This window comes from Scatophagus argus, chromosome 23 (assembly GCF_020382885.2).
Source record: "Scatophagus argus isolate fScaArg1 chromosome 23, fScaArg1.pri, whole genome shotgun sequence".
Taxonomy (NCBI): Eukaryota; Metazoa; Chordata; class Actinopteri; family Scatophagidae; genus Scatophagus; species Scatophagus argus.
The window spans coordinates 14645273-14665009 of record NC_058515.1 but is presented as its reverse complement, the minus strand read 5'-3'; the positions used below and the strand labels follow the sequence as shown (position 1 = coordinate 14665009).

At 43.1% G+C, this 19737-nt stretch overlaps 1 protein-coding gene across 1 annotated transcript; it reads right to left on the bottom strand.

Moving 5' to 3' along the window:
• Nucleotides 1-2806: 2806 nt before the first annotated feature.
• LOC124054728 lies at nt 2807-5298 on the bottom strand. The gene is made up of 2 exons (XM_046381073.1): nt 4948-5298; nt 2807-4021 (listed from the first exon to the last, which is right to left on the bottom strand). The coding sequence occupies exons 1-2, from the start codon at nt 5114-5116 to the stop codon at nt 3087-3089; spliced, it is 1104 nt and encodes a 367-aa protein (XP_046237029.1). The 5' UTR covers nt 5117-5298; the 3' UTR covers nt 2807-3086.
• Nucleotides 5299-19737: the final 14439 nt, after the last annotated feature.

The window sequence follows — 19737 nt, the reverse complement described above, 5'->3', positions numbered from 1 at the left end:
TTCTCTCCTCCCTTCCTTGAACTTATATTCTCTCTTCTACAACTGTTTGAACACCACTGCTGGCATTTTCCACGCCACCGCCTTCACCATCTTCAGCATCCTCTTCCTCCTCCCTCTCTACACCTTCGTCCTCTACGTGGGTGTCCAACGATGGCGGCAATCGGCCTCCAACATGACGATGAGCCACTCTGACGTCTTTATCTACCACATGGTCTTCATGGAGCTGCTGAATGTCTTTGGGTTCATACTCACCAGCTGTGGTCTCCAGGCTGATCACCCACAAATGGTAATGGTGGGTATCTGCCTTTACACCCTGAACTTCTCTGGACAGATCCTATTTCAGACCCTGACCTGTGTGGAGCACTACCTGGCCATCGTTCACCCCATCACCTACCTGAGCCTGAGGACGGCAAAAGGGATCAGAATCAGAAATATCACCATTGTCTGCGTTTGGTTGTTGTGTTTTGCAACACAAGGTTTCATGTTCTTGGAAGGCCACATTTCCGGCATCATCCTCTTCTTTACTGTCTTAGTCTTCGCCTTCACTGTCAATTCTTTCTGCAGCGTTTCTGTTCTCTGTGTTCTGATTCGTCCAGGGCCAGGGGAAGGGGGTGGGGCCAGACAGCGTGTTGACCAATCAAAGCTGAGGGCGTTCTACACCATCATGGCCATACTGGGAGTGCTGGTGTTGAGGTTTGCAGTGCAAACGCTGACCACATCTCTGTATGCTTTACCTCTGATGGAACAGAGTGGAAGATGTGGTTTGATTTTGTCTGCAGCCTGGTTCACTGTGCCCAGCAGTCTGGTGTTACCTCTGCTCTTTCTACACAGAGCACAAAAACTACTGTGTTGTAAGGGTGACAAACAGTCAGCACAAGGACCAGGTTAGATTAGTTATCAAGAGAGCAACATTCTGGATTGTCTCAAAGCTACAACAATTGTCCTCTGCATTTGTTTTAGTTGTAAGATGGAGTCTCAACAAGCAGAAACATGGGTACAACTAACCATATACACGGGTTGCTACATCAAGCTTTCCATCTTAGCACATGGTATTTTTGGTATATGATGACAGATTTAACACCTGAAATTGCTTTGGAAACTATGAGTCATTGATTTCAGACAAAGGTAGACCAGAGCAAATTATATTATATTATATTCTGGTTAATTATGGTGGACTTTGCCAGCTTCAATGAAAATCTGTAGGTTTTACCATGTTAGCGAATATCAGTGTTCGCTTATTGTAAAATCAACATCTTGTGAAAGGGTCTTAATTATATACTTGATGGCTACATACATGTTCTCCGGCCTCAGAAGATATCAGTTAAGATTTTTTAGGTGCACATACATGCTCACACTGTTCTGTTCTTCAAATCTGTTCCTCAGGCTTTTGCTCTTATGTTTTCGGTTTTGGAAAAGCTGAAAAAAAAAAAAAAAACCCAAACAACACAAAACCTTTCTTAACTCCAAAGCTGCTCTGCTCTGATTGGACGGCTTCTGTTCACGGCACGTGATTTAGCTAATGATCAATTTATTGCTAAAAAGACGACCATAACTCTATTGGCACCTTCCACAGTGGTTTTGCTTCTACTTTGGTGAGAGACCAGAATCCTTCAAGTCCCTTGAACAGAAATTAAATCAAGCATTGTGGTGACTTTGTGTAATACAACTTCAACGTGTTGCTTATAATTCACTGATGATGAATTATGTGGTGACTTTTGTCATTTGTAAATGTCACATCCTGTGTTTATGCTCCAAAATGTGCCTTCATTAATAAACACAACTAAATACCCTTGTGTTTAAATGTTTTTTTTACAATATATTCATGTGTATGTTGTGGATGTCCACATTGTCATTGTTTATACTGGATGTCCAGTTTTGGGATGGTCAGACTAAAATCAGCCAGTCTTGCAGGAGAACAAGTCGTAGTGGTCTTAGCTGTAGTGTGTAGCTGTCGTCTTTGGCTGGCAAGATGTTTTGGAGTCAGATTATGATTATGAAACGAACATTCAGCCACCAGTGTGCTCCCTCATTTTGTTGTGTGATAATCCAGCACATTACAGAGCGGCCTTTCAATGAGACCACACCTGTGTTTAACATCAGTTTGATGTGCCTCACCTGTCAGGTAGGCGGATTATCTTGGAGAGGGAAAAGTGCTCAGTCACATGGATTTTAACACATTTGTGCCCAACGTTTGAGAGGAATATAAGACTTACGTGTGTATCGCAAAAGTCCTCCATCTTTTACTTTTTTACTTATTATTTTTACTTTGTTGTGTCAAATATTTGAAAGCTTGTTTTTCCATTTTTTTGTCTCATAACACTTTCCAATTAGAGCAGGTCTAGACCAAAATCTTTAATTAAATTGTAATACAGAGAAGCCCACATTCCCAAATAGCTTGTTCTTTTCCCAGCAAGCGGACACTGAGCCGACCATTGGGAATAGTACATGTAGTACTTGAAAAGACCTCTAGGTGACAGCATCGATCTCAGAAAATGTCAATGTCCTGACCTTTTTCACAGGATGATCTAACAATCCGTCTCAACTTGATTGTTGTTCACTATCTGTCAGAAATCAGCACAGGTAAACCTGAGAGAGCAGCTGTCACTTTTCTCGTCACATTAGCGTGTGATAATGAACTGAAGCAAGTTCACTTTACTCATTATGAGCCGTATTGCTCATCTGGTAAGATTGCTGTGAATGCAGAGAGAGCTGACTTTGTCCTGTTGACTTGCAGTGTAGGAGATGAAGGCTGCAGATTGTTGTGAAGCTTGAGTCATACCAAAGTCTTTAATTTAGGATTCCTTGATATTTCCTTTTTATTTAATCAGGTAGAGAATAAAAAGTGAGAACAAAAGACATTCACCGGAACTCAATCAGCATGGAAACACAATACAATAAAACCATTTACAAGAATCATGAAGAGCATCAGCTGGCAGAGCTTGACAGCCTCCAACAGGAATGCAAGACTCTACTTTTGGGATATCTCAGAAATCTACATTTAGTAATTACACTTACATCTTCCAGTGACACTCCTGGCTGGCATAATTCAGGCTTTTGTTTTCTATTCTCAGAGACTGTAAACTAATCTAACCTGGTCCTTGTGCTGACTGTTTGTCGCCCTTACAACACAGCAGCTTTCGTGCTCTGTGTAGAAAGAGCAGAGGTAACACCAGACTGCTGGGCACATTAATCCAGGACACTGACAACATCAAAATACACATTCCAGTCTCCCCCAGCTGTGGTAAAGCATACAGAGATGTGACAAGTACATTCCCTCCAAACTTGAACACCAGCACTCCCAGGATGGCCATGATGGTGTAGAATGCCCTCAGCTTTGATTGGTCAACCTGCCGTCTGTCCCCACCCCCTTCCCCTGGTCCTGGACGAATCAGAACACAGAGAACTGAAACGCTGCAGAAACAAACAATAACTAATGGAAAGAGAGCAACACAGTAAGCGACTGGACTGTTTGAATCACCGGTTTTCATGAATATCACACTCTGGCCTGCAAAACACATCAACCAAGCACAGCCAATGGTGACATTTCTGATTCTGATCCATTTTGCCTTCTTTAAGCTGAGGTAGGTGATGGGGTGAACAACGGCCAGGTAGCGCTCCACACAGGTCAGGATGTGAAATAAGGTCTGCCCCGATGAGTTGATGAAGAAGAGGCACATGCCCACCATTACCATTTGTGGTTGATCAGCCTGGAGACCACAATAGGTCAATATGGACCCTACAACACTCAGCAGCTCTATGAAGACCATGTGGTAGGTAAAGAGGTCAGAGTGGCTCATGGTCGTGTTGGAGGCCGATTGCTGCCATCGTTGGACACCCACGTAGAGGACAAAGATGTAGAGAGGGAGGAGGAAGAGGTTGCTGATGATGGTGAAGGCGGTGGCGTTGAAAATGCCAGCAGTGGTGTTCATACAGCTGTAGAGGACAGAAAACAAGTCCAAGGAAGAGAGGAGAGAAGGAGGAAAGGAAGCATTGGAGGAGGAAGAGGAGTTGATGGACATAACTACAGGCAGAAACAGAACGAAAAAGAGGGAAGGATGGAGAGAAAAACATGAACAAGTGGTGTGAGAATCATCAGATCTGTGAGGATGTACTTTGGCACATTGATGCTTTGAGCTAAATGCTAATGTTAGCATGCTAACATGCTTACAGTGACAATGCTGACGTGGTCATGTTGAGTTAGCTGGCAATGCTGACCATGGTCACCATCTTAGGTTAGCGTCTCAACATGCTAATGTTAGCTAATTAGCTGATGGGGATGTCATTCGTTGGGCACTAATAACTGTTGATAATAGCTGATTTATATTTTCTATTGATAAGTTCCCAAAGTAACTAGAAACTACAGCTATCAAAAGTGGTAAAGTTAAACATAAATATTTGACTCCAAATTTAATTGACTGAATGAATCAATAAAATGGAAACCCTCAAGTACAAGCACCTCAAAATTATATTCAGTCTATCATCAGTTATTTGTGTCCCAGCTGACACCGAGCAAGAGGCAGGTACACCTGCACAGGTTGACTATTTATCACAGTACTGACTTATAGAGACCAATTCAGGCTCATAAACAAATTAAAACCACAGCAGAAAAGGCTGAACTTGAACGCGTCCCCACAGCAGTCAACAGACAATTCAATTTGACAGTGAAATACTGAAATGAATCATGTGTCATTTTACCTTTGGTACACCTGACATATAATGTCTCTACGAGCTCCTTCTTCAAAATCAAATCATATCTAATAAAACCTTTGAGCATCTAACAAGTACAACAACAAAGACTATAATGTTTTTATGTTGTTAAAACATATTTTGTACAGTCATGCTGCATGTTCAACAATGAAACAGAAAACAATGAATTATTCTGATTATATGTCAATTTCAAACATAAGATAAAACTACTAACCACTTAAATACATAAAATAAACTCACCTGGTCTGCAGGTTCTCACACTCTGATCTTTCTGCTCTTCTGTCTCTGGTGTGTCTGGACTGTGAGAGGCTGTGTTGTATTTATTGATCTGTGTGTGGGTCTGGACGTGTGTGTTTAATTGTTTGTGGCTTATTTTTGCATGCCGTATAGCCAGTAAACTTTGCTCCATCACTTGGCATCGCTTCTGATTGGCAGCTTTAGTTTGCCTCACGTCACCTTCCTCCTCCACAGGTGCAGAAAGGCTCAAACACACTTTGACACTGACAGATTTTGAAAATCAAACTTTAGGCCCTGAGTGAAGTACAAGTCACTGCACACTCAAAAACACACCTGAGAGTCATCGTTCATTAGATTTATTCCAGCATGTAAAGCCACACACACATCATTATACTGGATTCTGACTGACTGATGCACACAGAAACATTATAGCATGAAGGTTTTGTCATATTTAAAGACTTTTCTCACAACAAAGTAAATAAACAAGAAAGCAAACAATGAATAAATTCAACTGGAAACCACTCTGATTGATGATGCATGTCCATAACCAAATATCTCCAGTTTTATTGATTTTTACATTCTCAGATAAGTTCAGTGGTGACATGTTCCTGTATCTGTTGGATTATCTCAACAGTTTATTGTCAGAGATTAAAAGTGACATTTTGGAAGAAGTGGTTTTCATCAGACTACAGTCAGAAATCTGTTCATCACAAACAAACAGCTCATACGAGTCTTTATTAGTTACTAAGAGTAACCCGGGTGCTGAGAAAAGTCCTCGTTTTCTCCTCATCTGTCCATTAAAGTGGATGTTTGACAGGACTCAAATGAGCTGAAACTTTAAACTGACGCATATTCAAATTTCAAATGAGACGCAGAACACCTGTCTGCCTGTCTGTCTGTCTGTCTGTCTGTCTGTCTGTCTGTCTGTCCGTCTCCTGTTATCTTAACCCTCAGACAATCTGTAGACCAGACTTCAGCCCTGCTTTTAATTTCTTAATGGGGCTAATTTCATGTGTACAGAAAAAGTCCTCCATCTCTTACTTTTTCACTTTTTCCTTTTTTTGTGTCAAATATTTGATAGTTCAAGGAAATGAAGGCTGCAGATTGTTGTGAAGCTTGAGTCACACTAGAATTTAAAAGTCAGGATTCCTTGATATTTCTTTAATTGATTAAATCAGGCGGAGATTTAAAGATAAGAACAAAATCACTGGAATTCAATCAGCATGGAAACACAATACAGTAAAACCATTTACAAGAATCATGAAGAGCATCAGCTGGCAGAGCTTGACAGCCTCCAACAGGAATGCAAGACTCTACTTTTGGGATATCTCAGAAATCTACATTTAGTAATTACACTTACATCTTCTAGTGACACTCCTGGCTGGTATAATTCAGGCTTTTGTTTTCTATTCTCAGAGACTGTAAACTAATCTAACCTGGTCCTTGTGTTGACTGTTTGTCGCCCTTACAACACAGCAGCTTTCGTGCTCTGTGTAGAAAGAGCAGAGGTAACACCAGACTGCTGGGCACATTAAACCAGGACACTGACAACATCAAAATACACATTCCAGTCTCCCCCAGCTGTGGTAAAGCATACACAGATGTGACAAGTACATTCCCTCCAAACTTGAACACCAGCACTCCCAGTATAGCCGTGATGGTGTAGAACGCCCTCAGCTTTGATTGGTCAACCTGCCGTCTGTCCCCACCCCCTTCCCCTGGTCCTGGACGATTCAGAACACAGAGAACTGAAATGCTGCAGAAACAAATGATAACTAATGGCAAGACAGCAACACAGTAAGCGACTGGACTGTTTGAATCACCGGTTTTCATGAATATCACACTCTGGCCTGCCAAACACATCAACCAAGCACAGCCAATGGTGACATTTCTGATTCTGATCCATTTTGCCTTCTTTAAGCTGAGGTAGGTGATGGGGTGAACGACGGCCAGGTAGCGCTCCACACAGGTCAGGATGTGAAATAAGATCTGCCCCGATGAGTTGATGAAGAAGAGGCACATGCCCACCATTACCATTTGTGGTTGATCAGCCTGGAGACCACAACAGGTCAATATTGACCCTACAATATTCAGCAGCTCTATGAAGACCATGTGGTAGATAAAGACGTCAGAGTGGCTCATGGTCGTGTTGGAGGCCGATTGCCGCCATCGTTGGACACCCACGTAGAGGACAGCAATGTAGAGAGGGAGGAGGAAGAGGATGCTGAAGATGGTGAAGGCGGTGGCGTTGAAAATGCCAGCAGTGGTGTTAAAACAGTTGTAGAAGAGAGAATACAAGTCCAAGGAAGAGAGGAGAGAAGGAGGAAAGGAAGCATTGGAGGAGGAAGAGGAGTTGATGGACATAACTACAGGCAGAAACAGAACGAAAAAGAGGGAAGGATGGAGAGAAAAACATGAACAAGTGGTGTGAGAATCATCAGATCTGTGAGGATGTACTTTGGCACATTGATGCTTTGAGCTAAATGCTAATGTTAGCATGCTAACATGCTTACAGTGACAATGCTGACGTGGTCATGTTGAGTTAGCTGGCAATGCTGACCATGGTCACCATCTTAGGTTAGCGTCTCAACATGCTAATGTTAGCTAATTAGCTGATGGGGATGTCATTCGTTGGGCACTAATAACTGTTGATAATAGCTGATTTATGTTTTCTATTGATAATCTAAGTTCCCAAAGTAACTAGAAACTACAGCTATCAAAAGCTAAACATAAATATTTAATTGACTGAATGAATCAATAAAATGGAAACACTTCGAAATTTTATTCAGTCTATCATCAGTTATTTGAGACTAATTCAGGCTCATAAACAAATTAAAACCACAGCAGAAAAGGCTGAACTTGAACGCGTCCCCACAGCAGTCAACAGACAATTCAATTTGACAGTGAAATACTGAAATGAATCATGTGTCATTTTACCTTTGGTACACCTGACATATAATGTCTCTACGAGCTCCTTCTTCAAAATCAAATCATATCTAATAAAACCTTTGAGCATCTAACAAGTATAAAAACAAAGACTATCATGTTTTTATGTTGTTAAAACATATTTTGTACAGTCATGCTGCATGTTCAACAATGAAACAGAAAACAATGAATTATTCTGATTATATGTCAATTTCAAACATAAGATAAAACTACTGACCACTTAAATACATAAAATAAACTCACCTGGTCTGCAGGTTCTCACACTCTGATCTTTCTGCTCTTCTGTCTCCGGTGTGTCTGGACTGTGAGAGGCTGTGTTGTATTTATTGATCTGTGTGTGGGTCTGGACGTGTGTGTTTAATTGTTTGTGGCTTATTTTTGCATGCCGTATAGCCAGTAAACTTTGCTCCATCACTTGGCATCGCTTCTGATTGGCAGCTTTAGTTTGCCTCACATATAAATAAATGTAATGCATGATGACTTTCAGATGTGTCTGTGTGCAGCCAGTGTCAAAGTGTCTTTGAGCCTTTCGTTTATTCCCTCATTTAAAGCCATTCACACATCAGAAAATAAATGAATAAGTGAACAAATACAGCTGATGTTTCCTGGCAACCACAAATCTCCAGGTTTGTTTATTTTTACATTTTCAGACACATTAAAGTTTAAAAGAAGGAAGTTTTTTCACTGGAGATTTTTGATATTTTGGTGAAAATGATTTTCATCAGATGCACACACCATCAGACTACAGTGCACAACCAAACAACTCATACGAGTCTTTATTAGTTACTAAGAGTAACCCTGGTGCTGAGAAAAGTCCTTGTTTTCTCCTCATCTGTCCATTAAAGTGGATGTTTGACAGGACTCAAATGAGCTGAAACTTTAAACTGACACGTTTTCAAATTTCTAATCAGGAACAAAACACCTGTCTGTCTTTCTGTCTGCCTGTCTGCCTGTCTGCCTGTCTCCTGTTATCTAAATACTCAGACTTCAGGCCTGTTTCTAACTTCTTAATTTAAGATGCTTTACTCTGATCCTTGTCCTGACTTAGCGTTGTACCTCCAACATGCTAGCTTTCCTGCTCTGTGTAGAAAGTGACGCTCCATACAGGAGAGGACGTGAAAGAAAATCTCTCCATATGAGGTGACGGAGAAAACGTACAGACCCACCACCATCAGCCACGGCACATTAAAGCAGGCGCCACAACAGTAGAAACCACACCCGATGATGCCGATCATCTCCACGGCGACCATGTGATAGGTGAAAATGTCCGAGTGACTCGCTGTTGCCGCCCTGGAAGCTGAGCGCTGCTTCTGCCATCGCTGCAGACCCAGCCAGAGGACGAAGAGGCAGAGCGGGAGGAGGAGGAGGATGTTGGTGACGGAGAAGGCCGTGAAGGTGAAGAAGCTGGATCTGTAGTTAAAACAGGCACTTGGGCTTGAAGAGAGGGAGGAATTAGAGGAGGGGAGGTGAGGAGGACCGAGGGACGCGTTGGAGGAGGACGAGGAGTTGAAGGACATGACTGAGGAGAGGAAGGGAAATGAGAACATGAGATGAGACAATGACAAAATCTGGACGACACTCACAGCATCATAAATAAACTGACAAATGAGTCGCTGAGCCGTACGAAAAGCCCGTGAAGCACAAAGCGGAAAGAACGGGTGACCAGCAGCCAAAGACACAGTGAAAGTGCTTTAAAAACCACACGCTCACCTTTTGTTCTCAAACTCTGTCTGCTGGGTCTCCAAAATGGACGGCAGAGCTGCGGCGTCTCCTGTCTTTATATCTTCATGCTTGGAGGATGGGCCTTGTTTTCTTGCATGTCACAAAGCTATTAAAGGTATTTTATTTACTGATACTTTATCCTGTAACTCTCCGTAGGCAAATGTGCAGCTCAGGTTTTCCTTCTGCAGGCCTCTCAGACTGCAGGGTCACAGCCAGAACGCAGCGGCAGCTCGTTTGCATTTCGTTTACCAGAGACAACAATGATGAGCCTCGTCTTCAAACAGGGCTGTGTGCCCCCAAACCAGACTGTGTGCCATCCAAATACACACATTTCAGTGGAAACACGAACACAACGTAGAGACAAACTAAAGCTGCAAAGAGACTGTTTTTTTAATGAAACAGAAAAACACGAGCCTCAACACACAGGCTGCAACAACACGATCAAGGTTTTCTACAGGCAAAAATCACATCAGAATAACTCAAATGTTTATTATTAAAATGAGGGGAGTAAATGTTCCCTAAAAGGTCAAGAAAAGTTAAAGAAATGAAAAACACTGAGAATCCACTTGATTGAGCCCAGTGATGGACTCAAACTCTCTGAGGTGCAGGGGCGACAAAAATGAAAAGGACTCCAGATTTATGCAGCGAGGCGCCATCTCACAGACATTCATGGAGGCCAACTCATTTAACTTCCAGTGAAGGGAAATCTTAATGCTTCAGCACACCAAGACATTTTGGACAATGCTATGCTTCCAACTTTGTGGCAACAGTTTGTTGAAGGCCCTTTTCTATTCCAGCATGACTGTGCCCCAGTGCACAAAGCAAAGCTCCATAAAGACATGGTTGGATGAGTTTGGTGTGGAAGAACTTGACTGGCCCACACAGAGCCCTGACCTCAACCCCATCCAACACCTTTGGGATGAACTGGAACGGAGATTGTGAGCCAGGCCTTTTGGTCCAACATCAGTGTGTGACCTCATAAATGCTCTACTGCATGAATGGGCACAAATTCCCACAGAAACACTCCAACATGTTGTGGAAAGCCTTCACAGAAGAGTGGAAGCTGTTAGAGCTGCAAAGCTGTCTGTGTGTTTACAATGAGACGTCACTAAAGTCCCTGTTGGTGTGATGGTCAACTGTCCCAATACTTTTGAGTGTGTAGTGTATTTCCCTTGTTTTCGAGGAATATTTAATTACAAATAACAATCTTTCCCCAAAGTTATTTTGTTGCCTAAACTTAACCACTGACCAGAGTCTGGACATGACCTTGGAGTCCTGGACTTTGTTCGCCCATCTGACTACCTCCTTGTGACTTACAAATGTTGGGTTTCTTTCAGTCAGCCTACTTTATATGAACTTTCCATTTAAATGACAGCTGGTGATGTAAATAAGTTTGGTGTTTATTCAAATGAATTACTGTCACCTGCCTGCTCCGTCCATGTGCATCTGTGAGGTTTGTGGTTTCGACTGAAATGTCTGAGCTACAATAAGACGGGCTCTTACACATTTATGTCCTCATGATGTATTGTTGTCTTTTTTATTCCAGCGAGTGCTGAAACTGTCCTCCAGAGACAAACAATAACAGTACAGGAACAAACGGAAGGACGTCACAGAGGAAAAACAGCAACATGGCTGACTCGCTTGCTCACTGATTAATGTTGAACATGCACAGTGAAACACACTCCTGTCCAGTGCAGATGGCTGACAGCGTTTTTGTTTTCAGACAGCCAACATCAGATATTCACTGAAAAGGTCAAGATGGTCAAGGTGACAAATCACAGTCAAAGTAAAAATCTGAATGGATCAAATGAATATATTAACCATTAAAATTAGAGGTGACACGTAGACGGGTGGACGAGTGGACAGACGGATGGACAGGTGTGCTCCTACTGATGCTGTTTGATTTGAATAAGCATCAGCTTAAAGTTTCAGCTCATTTGACTCCAGTCCAACATGCACTTTAATGGACAGGTGAGCGGAAAAACAGCCGAGAATCAGGACTTTCATTAAAACTCATTGTGTCCAATACAGAAATACGCAACATGTGAAGTATTTGTTTGTGGTAAATTATGTTTGAACCGCAGTCTGTTGTCTGATGAAACCATGCCCTCCAAGAACGTCAAAATTCAGTGAAAAAAAATGCTTGTTTTTTAAAGCTGTGAGCATAAATCATTGAGGCGTGAGAACGTGTGATCATTTAACTTAAAACACAAAAAACAGTGTGTGTCCTGATGTGTCCAGCAATGTTAGCTGCTTATACAACATGCAAAAACAAGACACACACACACACACACACACACACAGGGTGAACATATACATGTATGTACAGCACAGCAGTTCACAGTCCAGACACACAGCCGACAGAAGGTCTGAAAAACTGCACACAAGGTGAGTTTACTTTATACTTACATGTTAAAATACGACATGACAAAGTAAAACTGCAGACTGGTTGCTGCTGAAGATCTCATTTTAAAGGAGGAGGTTTGCACCGACAGTGAAGCTCAGGTGTGTCACAGTGTGAGGCTTTACCACCGAGCTGAAGAAGACAAATAAGCCTTGATGTGAAGACAATGTTCACTCATTTATCTCCTGTAAAAATATTTAATCCTGGTATGCATTTATGTTTAGTGACACATAAAGATCTTAGTACCACAAAACACAAGACATGAGCTTATTAACATTTAAGCAGTTTTTCACTAATCATCAAATGCTTTTGTTGTCTAAATAATTACTAATAAATGGAGCATATTACAAAGGCAGAGTTTTTTTCACCACAGTCTTACTGGGAAAACAAAACTCATTGTAAGCATGTTAGCATTTCGCTCAAAGCACGACGGCGTAAGAGCTGTCGACTCTGCAGCAATTCAGTTCACTTTATTTCACACTTTTCACTGACTGGTCTCATTCTCCATCTTTCCCTTTTTTCTGTTCTTGCCCATTGCCCACAGTTATGTCAGACAACTCTTCATCCAATGCCTCTCTTCCTCCTCCTTTCCTTTCTCCTTCCACAGAAATGTTTTCTTTACTGTACAGCTGTTTGAACACCACAGCTGGTGCTCTCACCTTCACCACCTTCACCATCATCAGCAGCCTCCTCCTCCTCCCTCTCTGCACCTTCATCCTCTACATGGGTCTCCAACGATGGCGGCAACGGGCCTCCAACATGACGATGAGCCACGCCGACGTCTTCACTTACCACATGGTCGTTGCAGAGTTGCTGACTATCATGGGGTTTACTGCAGTCTGTTGTGGTCTCCATGCTGATGTCCCAGAAATGATGAAGGCGGGTACCTACCTTTTCTCCATAAATTTAACGGGACAGATCTTATTTCACATCCTGACCTGTGTGGAGCGCTACCTGGCCGTGGTTCACCCCATCACCTACCTGAGCCTGAGGACGGCAAAAGGGATCAGAATCAGAAACGTCGCCATTGGCTGTGTTTGGCTGATGTGCTTAGCGGGGTTAGGTCAAATGTCCATGAATGACGGAGGGTCCATCATCATCGTCATCATCACATCTTATTGCAGTATATTTCTTCTGTTAATTGTCATCTCCTTCTGCAGCCTCTCTGTTCTCTGCGTTCTGATTCGTCCAGGGCCAAGAGAAGGGGGTGGGGACAGACGGCAGGTTGACCAATCAAAGCTGAGGGCGTTCTACACCATCACGGCCATACTGGGAGTGCTGGTGTTCAGGTTGGGGGGGAGTGTAGTGGGCACTTCTCTGTTTTCCTTATCACAGCTGGAGGAGAGTGCTAAGTGTGCTTTGTCGCTCTCTGTAATCTGGTTCGGTCTGCCCAGCAGTCTGGTGTTACCTCTGCTCTTTCTACACCGAGCAGGAAAACTGCTGTGTTGTAAGAACAGCAGCGAATCAGGACGAGGATCAGGTTAGATTAGCTTAGAGTGTGTCCGAACAGAAAACAATTACTTAGATAGCAACAGTTACTGTGTTTGGTGTCACGTGGGACAAGCAGCTATCAAAGCTACTAAAGCTGTTCCAAAGAAGAGCGAGCAGCAGTTGGCAGCTGCTCTGGTGATACGTTGACCCTGACTTGTTTCTTGTGACCTTCAACATGTGGACAGTTATTCAAGATAATCTGCAGACCTTGTTGTGAGTAGTTTCTGTCCCACACAGAGAGAAAGGTGCATCAAAGTGACAAATAACAGTCAAAGAAAAAATCTAAAATGAACAAAATTATATATAAGTCATTTGAGGCTGTCAAGCTCTGCCAGCTGATGCTCTTCATGATTCTTGTAAATGGTTTTACTGTATTGTGTTTCCATGCTGATTGAATTCCAGTGATTTTGTTCTTATCTTTAAATCTCCGCCTGATTTAATCAATTAAAGAAATATCAAGGAATCCTGACTTTTAAATTCTAGTGTGACTCAAGCTTCACAACAATCTGCAGCCTTCATTTCCTTGAACTATCAAATATTTGACACAAAAAAAGGAAAAAGTGAAAAAGTAAGAGATGGAGGACTTTTTCTGTACACATGAAATTAGCCCCATTAAGAAATTAAAAGCAGGGCTGAAGTCTGGTCTACAGATTGTCTGAGGGTTAAGATAACAGGAGACGGACAGACAGACAGACAGACAGACAGACAGACAGACAGACAGGCAGACAGACAGACAGACAGGTGTTCTGCGTCTGATTTGAAATTTGAATACGCGTCAGTTTAAAGTTTCAGCTCATTTGAGTCCTGTCAAACATCCACTTTAATGGACAGATGAGGAGAAAACGAGGACTTTTCTCAGCACCAGGGTTACTCTTAGTAACTAATAAAGACTCGTATGAGCTGTTTGTTTGTGATGAACAGATTTCTGACTGTAGTCTGATGAAAACCACTTCTTCCAAAATGTCACTTTTAATCTCTGACAATAAACTGTTGAGATAATCCAACAGATACAGGAACATGTCACCACTGAACTTATCTGAGCATGTAAAAATCAATAAAACTGGAGATATTTGGTTATGGACATGCATCATCAATCAGAGTGGTTTCCAGTTGAATTTATTCATTGTTTGCTCTCTTGTTTATTTACTTTGTTGTGAGAAAAGTCTTTAAATATGACAAAACCTTCATGCTATAATGTTTCTGTGTGCATCAGTCAGTCAGAATCCAGTATAATGATGTGTGTGTGGCTTTACATGCTGGAATAAATCTAATGAACGATGACTCTCAGGTGTGTTTTTGTGTGTGCAGTGACTTGTACTTCACTCAGGGCCTAAAGTTTGATTTTCAAAATCTGTCAGTGTCAAAGTGTGTTTGAGCCTTTCTGCACCTGTGGAGGAGGAAGGTGACGTGAGGCAAACTAAAGCTGCCAATCAGAAGCGATGCAAAGTGAACAATCAAGTGTGTTCGCTGGTGATGTGGCATGCAAAAACAAGCTGAAAACACTTAAACATACACAAAGCATGTTGTGTCCACACACGTATGTGGCCAACACAGCAGCTCACAGTCCAGGCAGACGGGAGACAGAACAGCAGAAACCTGCAGACCAGGTGAGTTTATTTTCATGATCTGCAGTATGTGCAGTGTCTTCACCTGGATCAAACATTAAACATTTTATGTTATATTTAGGCTCTGTTTATTCGGCAGTTGGTATCAAAGTGTCAGCCTGAGGTCTGGGCCTCCCTCAGTTAACTAAAGATACTGATTGGACAGTTTATTACAAGGAAACAAAACAAACTCTGTACGTTAAACTATTTTGTCCACTCTCAGAAATAAACTGCTGTTTAGCCACACCTCTGTAACCTCATTTGGTATTGAATGCAGCCTGAAGATGGCACAGAAACTAAGGCTACATCTCAAGAGTGACCTTCAGTTAGAGACGCTCACTAATGACCACATGAGGCAAAGGCAACAAATGACACGAGAGCAGGAACCAAACACCCGGAGGCTGTCGGTAAACACCAGGGTGGGGTTAAGAGTCTCAGGGAAAATGGTTGGAAAACCACTGGTCTACAGCCATTCTCACTCAGTTCTGCTTGTTAATCGTGTCTTCCTCTCCATCTTTCCCTCTTTTTTCTCTCTATCTCAGCCCACCGTCCACAGTTATGTCAGTCAACGCCTCCTCTGATGCCTCTCTTGCTCCCTCTATCATCCTGTATTCTTTCTTGCTCAACTGCCTTAACTCCACAGCTGGTATTTTCCACGTCAACACCTTCATCATCACCAACGTCCTCCTCCTCCCTCTCTATGTCCTCGTCCTCCACCTGGGTCTCCAACACCTGCGCTCCAGGGCGACGATGTGCCACGCTGACGTCTTCACCTGCCACATGGCTGTCGCAGAGATGCTGAATGTCTTTGGGTCCATACTCATCTGTTGGGGTCTCCACGCTGATCTCCTGCAAATGATGGGGTTGGGTATCTACTTGTGCATCTTTAATTTAATGGGACAGCTGTTGTTTCACGTCATGACCTGTGTGGAGCGCTACCTGGCCGTCGTTCACCCCATCACCTACCTGAGCCTCAGGAACACCAAAGGGATCAGATTCAGAAATGTCACCATTGGCTGCATTTGGCTGATATCCTTTGCAGGGACAGGCATCCTGTACATGGACAACGAGACTTCCTCATCTATTTTCTCCATTGGTATCATACTCAGCATCTTCACTGTCATCTCCTTCTGCAGCCTCTCTGTTCTCTGTGTTCTGATTCGTCCAGGGCCAGGGGAAGGGGGTGGGGACAGACAGCAGGTTGACCAATCAAAGCTGAGGGCGTTCTACACCATCATGGCCATCCTGGGAGCGCTGATGCTCAGGCTTACGGGGAATATAGTTCAGGTTACTGTGTACTTCTCATCACAGCTGGAGGAGAGTGCAAAGTGTGCTGTGTGGTTCTCTGTAATCTGGTTCGGTCTGCCCAGCAGTCTGGTGTTACCTCTGCTCTTTCTACACCGAGCAGGAAAACTGCTGTGTTGTAAGGCCAGCAGAGAATCAGGACGAGGATCAGGTTAGAGGTCAGGTTTCAGTACCAAGGGAGCAAAACCCTGGACTGAGTTCAGCGACATGTGGGTGAGAGTATTAGAAGGATGTCTTGATGGACTCTTCAACCTGTCGTAGATAAAGGATTTTGGAAGCTGTTTGTCTCTTTTGTTTGACGACAAAAATCCCCTCTGCAGTGTGACATGTTAATGTTTTAAAGGATCTGGAAATGAAAAACAAGATTTACAAAAGTGATTTGTGTGTGATTTTGGTTACTTGATATTTTAATCTGAGTCCTGTGTTGAGCAGAAGAGTGAAGGTAGGCCTCATGTCACAGTGTAGTTTCATGGTGATGCCGTGCTCATTGTTCATTGTTCCTGTCAAACAAACATTAACATTTATGATAAAATAAATATACACTGATTAAATCTAATCTTGACTCTCTCTCATGCTTATTGAGACACTTTTCACCGACTGTCGCAAAAAACAGGTGAGTAAAACAGGAATATTCAGAAATGTTTTACAGCACAGGTGACATTCACTCATTCACACTCACTGAGACACTGAAGACATCTGAAGCTCACCAAGACATCACTCAGCCGTCACATCCACATGGAACAGCCAGGGGGTTGGGGTTCGAGAACCTACTGACTGTGCTGTTGATCTGGTTATGTACGTGGGAGTGCAACAACAACAACGTGAAGCAAAACACACGATCTTCTTCATGTAATCTTTTATCTTTGTGCTCACGTTTGAGCAAAGGCAGCCACCTCACCTGATTTGAATACACACCAGTCACTGCTTACATTGAAGTAGTTTGAATTCAAATGTCCGTCACCGTGACCAGATGAAGTGACTCATTGGTGTATTTGCAGAACACGCCTGATTTCAGTCAGTCTGCCAGGCTGTTATTAAAGGTCACACGTCTTCACATGTCTTTCTCAATCAACGTCCCAAATGTCAGAAAAGATATTTGGTTTGCAGTGATATGAAATACTTTAAAAGAGGTGCAACATGGTTATCATAGTTTCATGATTCAACGTTCAACTAATTTGTTTCTTCTACTACATGCAGGTGCTGTCTACCCATATGTTGTCCTCACCTTGAGTGGACAGATGTTTTCACACCGACCATGAGCCACTCTGACCTCTTTACCTCCCACATGGTCTTCATAGAGCTGCTGAGTGTCGTAGGGTCCATATTGACCTGTTGTGGTCTCCAGGCTGATCACCCACAAATGGTAATGGTGGGCATGAGCCTCTTCTTCGTCAGCTCATTGGGGCAGACCTTATTTCACATCCTGACCTGTGTGGAGCGCTGCCTGAGTCGACCAAATTAAACAGAGGGCGTTCAACAGCACTGTGGCCATACTGCGAGCTTCACTGTTCAGGTTTGGGGGGGTCGGGTCAGAGAATTTAACTGGTGGCTCTCAGGGTGTGTGTACCACACCACTCGTTCACTGTCAGCTAGGACAGGCAAATACAAATGCCCATGTGTCATGTGCATTTGACTTGTTATACAATTGCACCTGCGCCCTACAGTCCATACATCTCCTCTGACGAACCTGTGCAGCTGAGAAGAAAACCTGACACACTGCTGTGAAGGTTGGTGTCTTTCAGTGGGTTTAAACTTGTTTAATAACTAACCTGTAAGTCCTAGAATTAAAAAAAAGATCTTCACTTTTATTATGATTAATTAAATAGTATTTGTCCTATTTCAAACAGTTTCAATCCGTGTCTGTCCTGCAGACTGAACAACACAGTCTGAAGAAACAGACAGAAAGCTAATTCTTCCTCTGCATGTTGTCTGGTTTCTCCTCTCCCGTCAGAGGCCTTCAGCGATCTGTCATGTCTGTCAGCTCGTCCTCTTCACTCAGTGCATCCCATCCACTTCCTGCGCTCTCATCAAACTCCTCTGCCTACTACATCTGCGTGAGCGTCACAATTGGCTCTCCCGTCTTCTTTGGCTTTGCTGTCACAAACGTCCTCTTCCTCCTACTCCTCTCCTCCCTGACATCCACTGCAGTGGCAGCTACATGCAAAACCAATGGGTAATGACAACCGGGATTTGTGTTTACTCCATAATCTTTAATGGGCAGACTCTCCGTCACTGCTTGACCTGTGTGAAGCGCTACCTGGCTGTCATTAACCCCATCACCTACCTGGGCCGGAGGAAGGAGGGCGGGGCCAGGATCAGAACCGTCAGCATTTCGTGTGTTTGGCTGGTGTGTTTAGGATGGAAGGGTGTTATGTACCTGCACTTCCCCGAGTTCCCCGTTATCCCATTTTCCATCCTCTGTGCCTTTTCCCTGTTCATCACCTCCTTTTGCAGCCTCTCCATACTCCACGCTCTCACTCGTTCACCCATGGGCGGGAGTGGGCGGGACCAGGAAGAGGGTTGACCAATCAAAGCAGAGGGCATTTCACACCATCAGGGTCGTAACGGGTACCCTGCTGCTGGGCTTCTGGTTTGCATTGTCTGGCACATGGTTGTCATGGTGATGGGTGGAAACACCTGTTTGGTGCTCTACAGTTTGTTCTGGTTGTGTCTGCCGAGCGGACTGGAAAACTGGCTTGTTGTGGGCGCAAAACTGAATCCGAGTAAAGAAAAACATCAGACGAGATTTGAGTAAACTCTTCTGCCAGTGTGTTATTTCATTTAAAAACTGAAATGGGTTCTGGGTCAAAGTTTTCTTCAACCCTGTGAAGTGCTTCTCAGAGTGTCACAGACTGAGACATTTACATTTTGATCTGATGAAGGGACGGGACGAAAAGGCCGAGAATGCCCACAGCTATCCTGAGCAGGACAACCACAAATGTAATGTGCTGTTGAGCCAGACGACAAGCGAAAGGATCATCGGGGTACCACAAGTATCTGAACATTTTCAGTCTGTCCAGCATATTACGAAATATTTCAGCAACTAACAGACTACTACAGAGTTTCATCACAGTTTGGACTTGATTCTTATCAGATTTCAGCATTAGTTCTAAATTTGAATATTTGCGTGTTCATAAGTGTTTCAAAATCATCAGGAATTCCAGTTAAAAAACTGTTGAACATGTTTCAAGGAAATGTTTTGTTTGACTTTTTGACTGCAAGATTACACATTACTGATGATGTGAAGGGTCAGTCTGTAGTCCAAGTGGGCGGGTCTAAACAGAAGGGGGTGGGGCTTATTTTATGTGTCGCGTGAAAAAG

What these genes read in the sequence shown, in the direction of transcription:
- LOC124054728 (XM_046381073.1), bottom strand. Translation starts at nt 5,116, where the DNA reads ATGGAGCAAAGTTTACTGGCTATACGGCATGCAAAAATAAGCCACAAA. An exon ending in TGTGAGAACCTGCAGACCAG is followed by an intron (nt 4,022 to 4,947) that starts GTGAGTTTATTT and finishes TTCTGCCTGTAG; the next exon opens with TTATGTCCATCAACTCCTCT.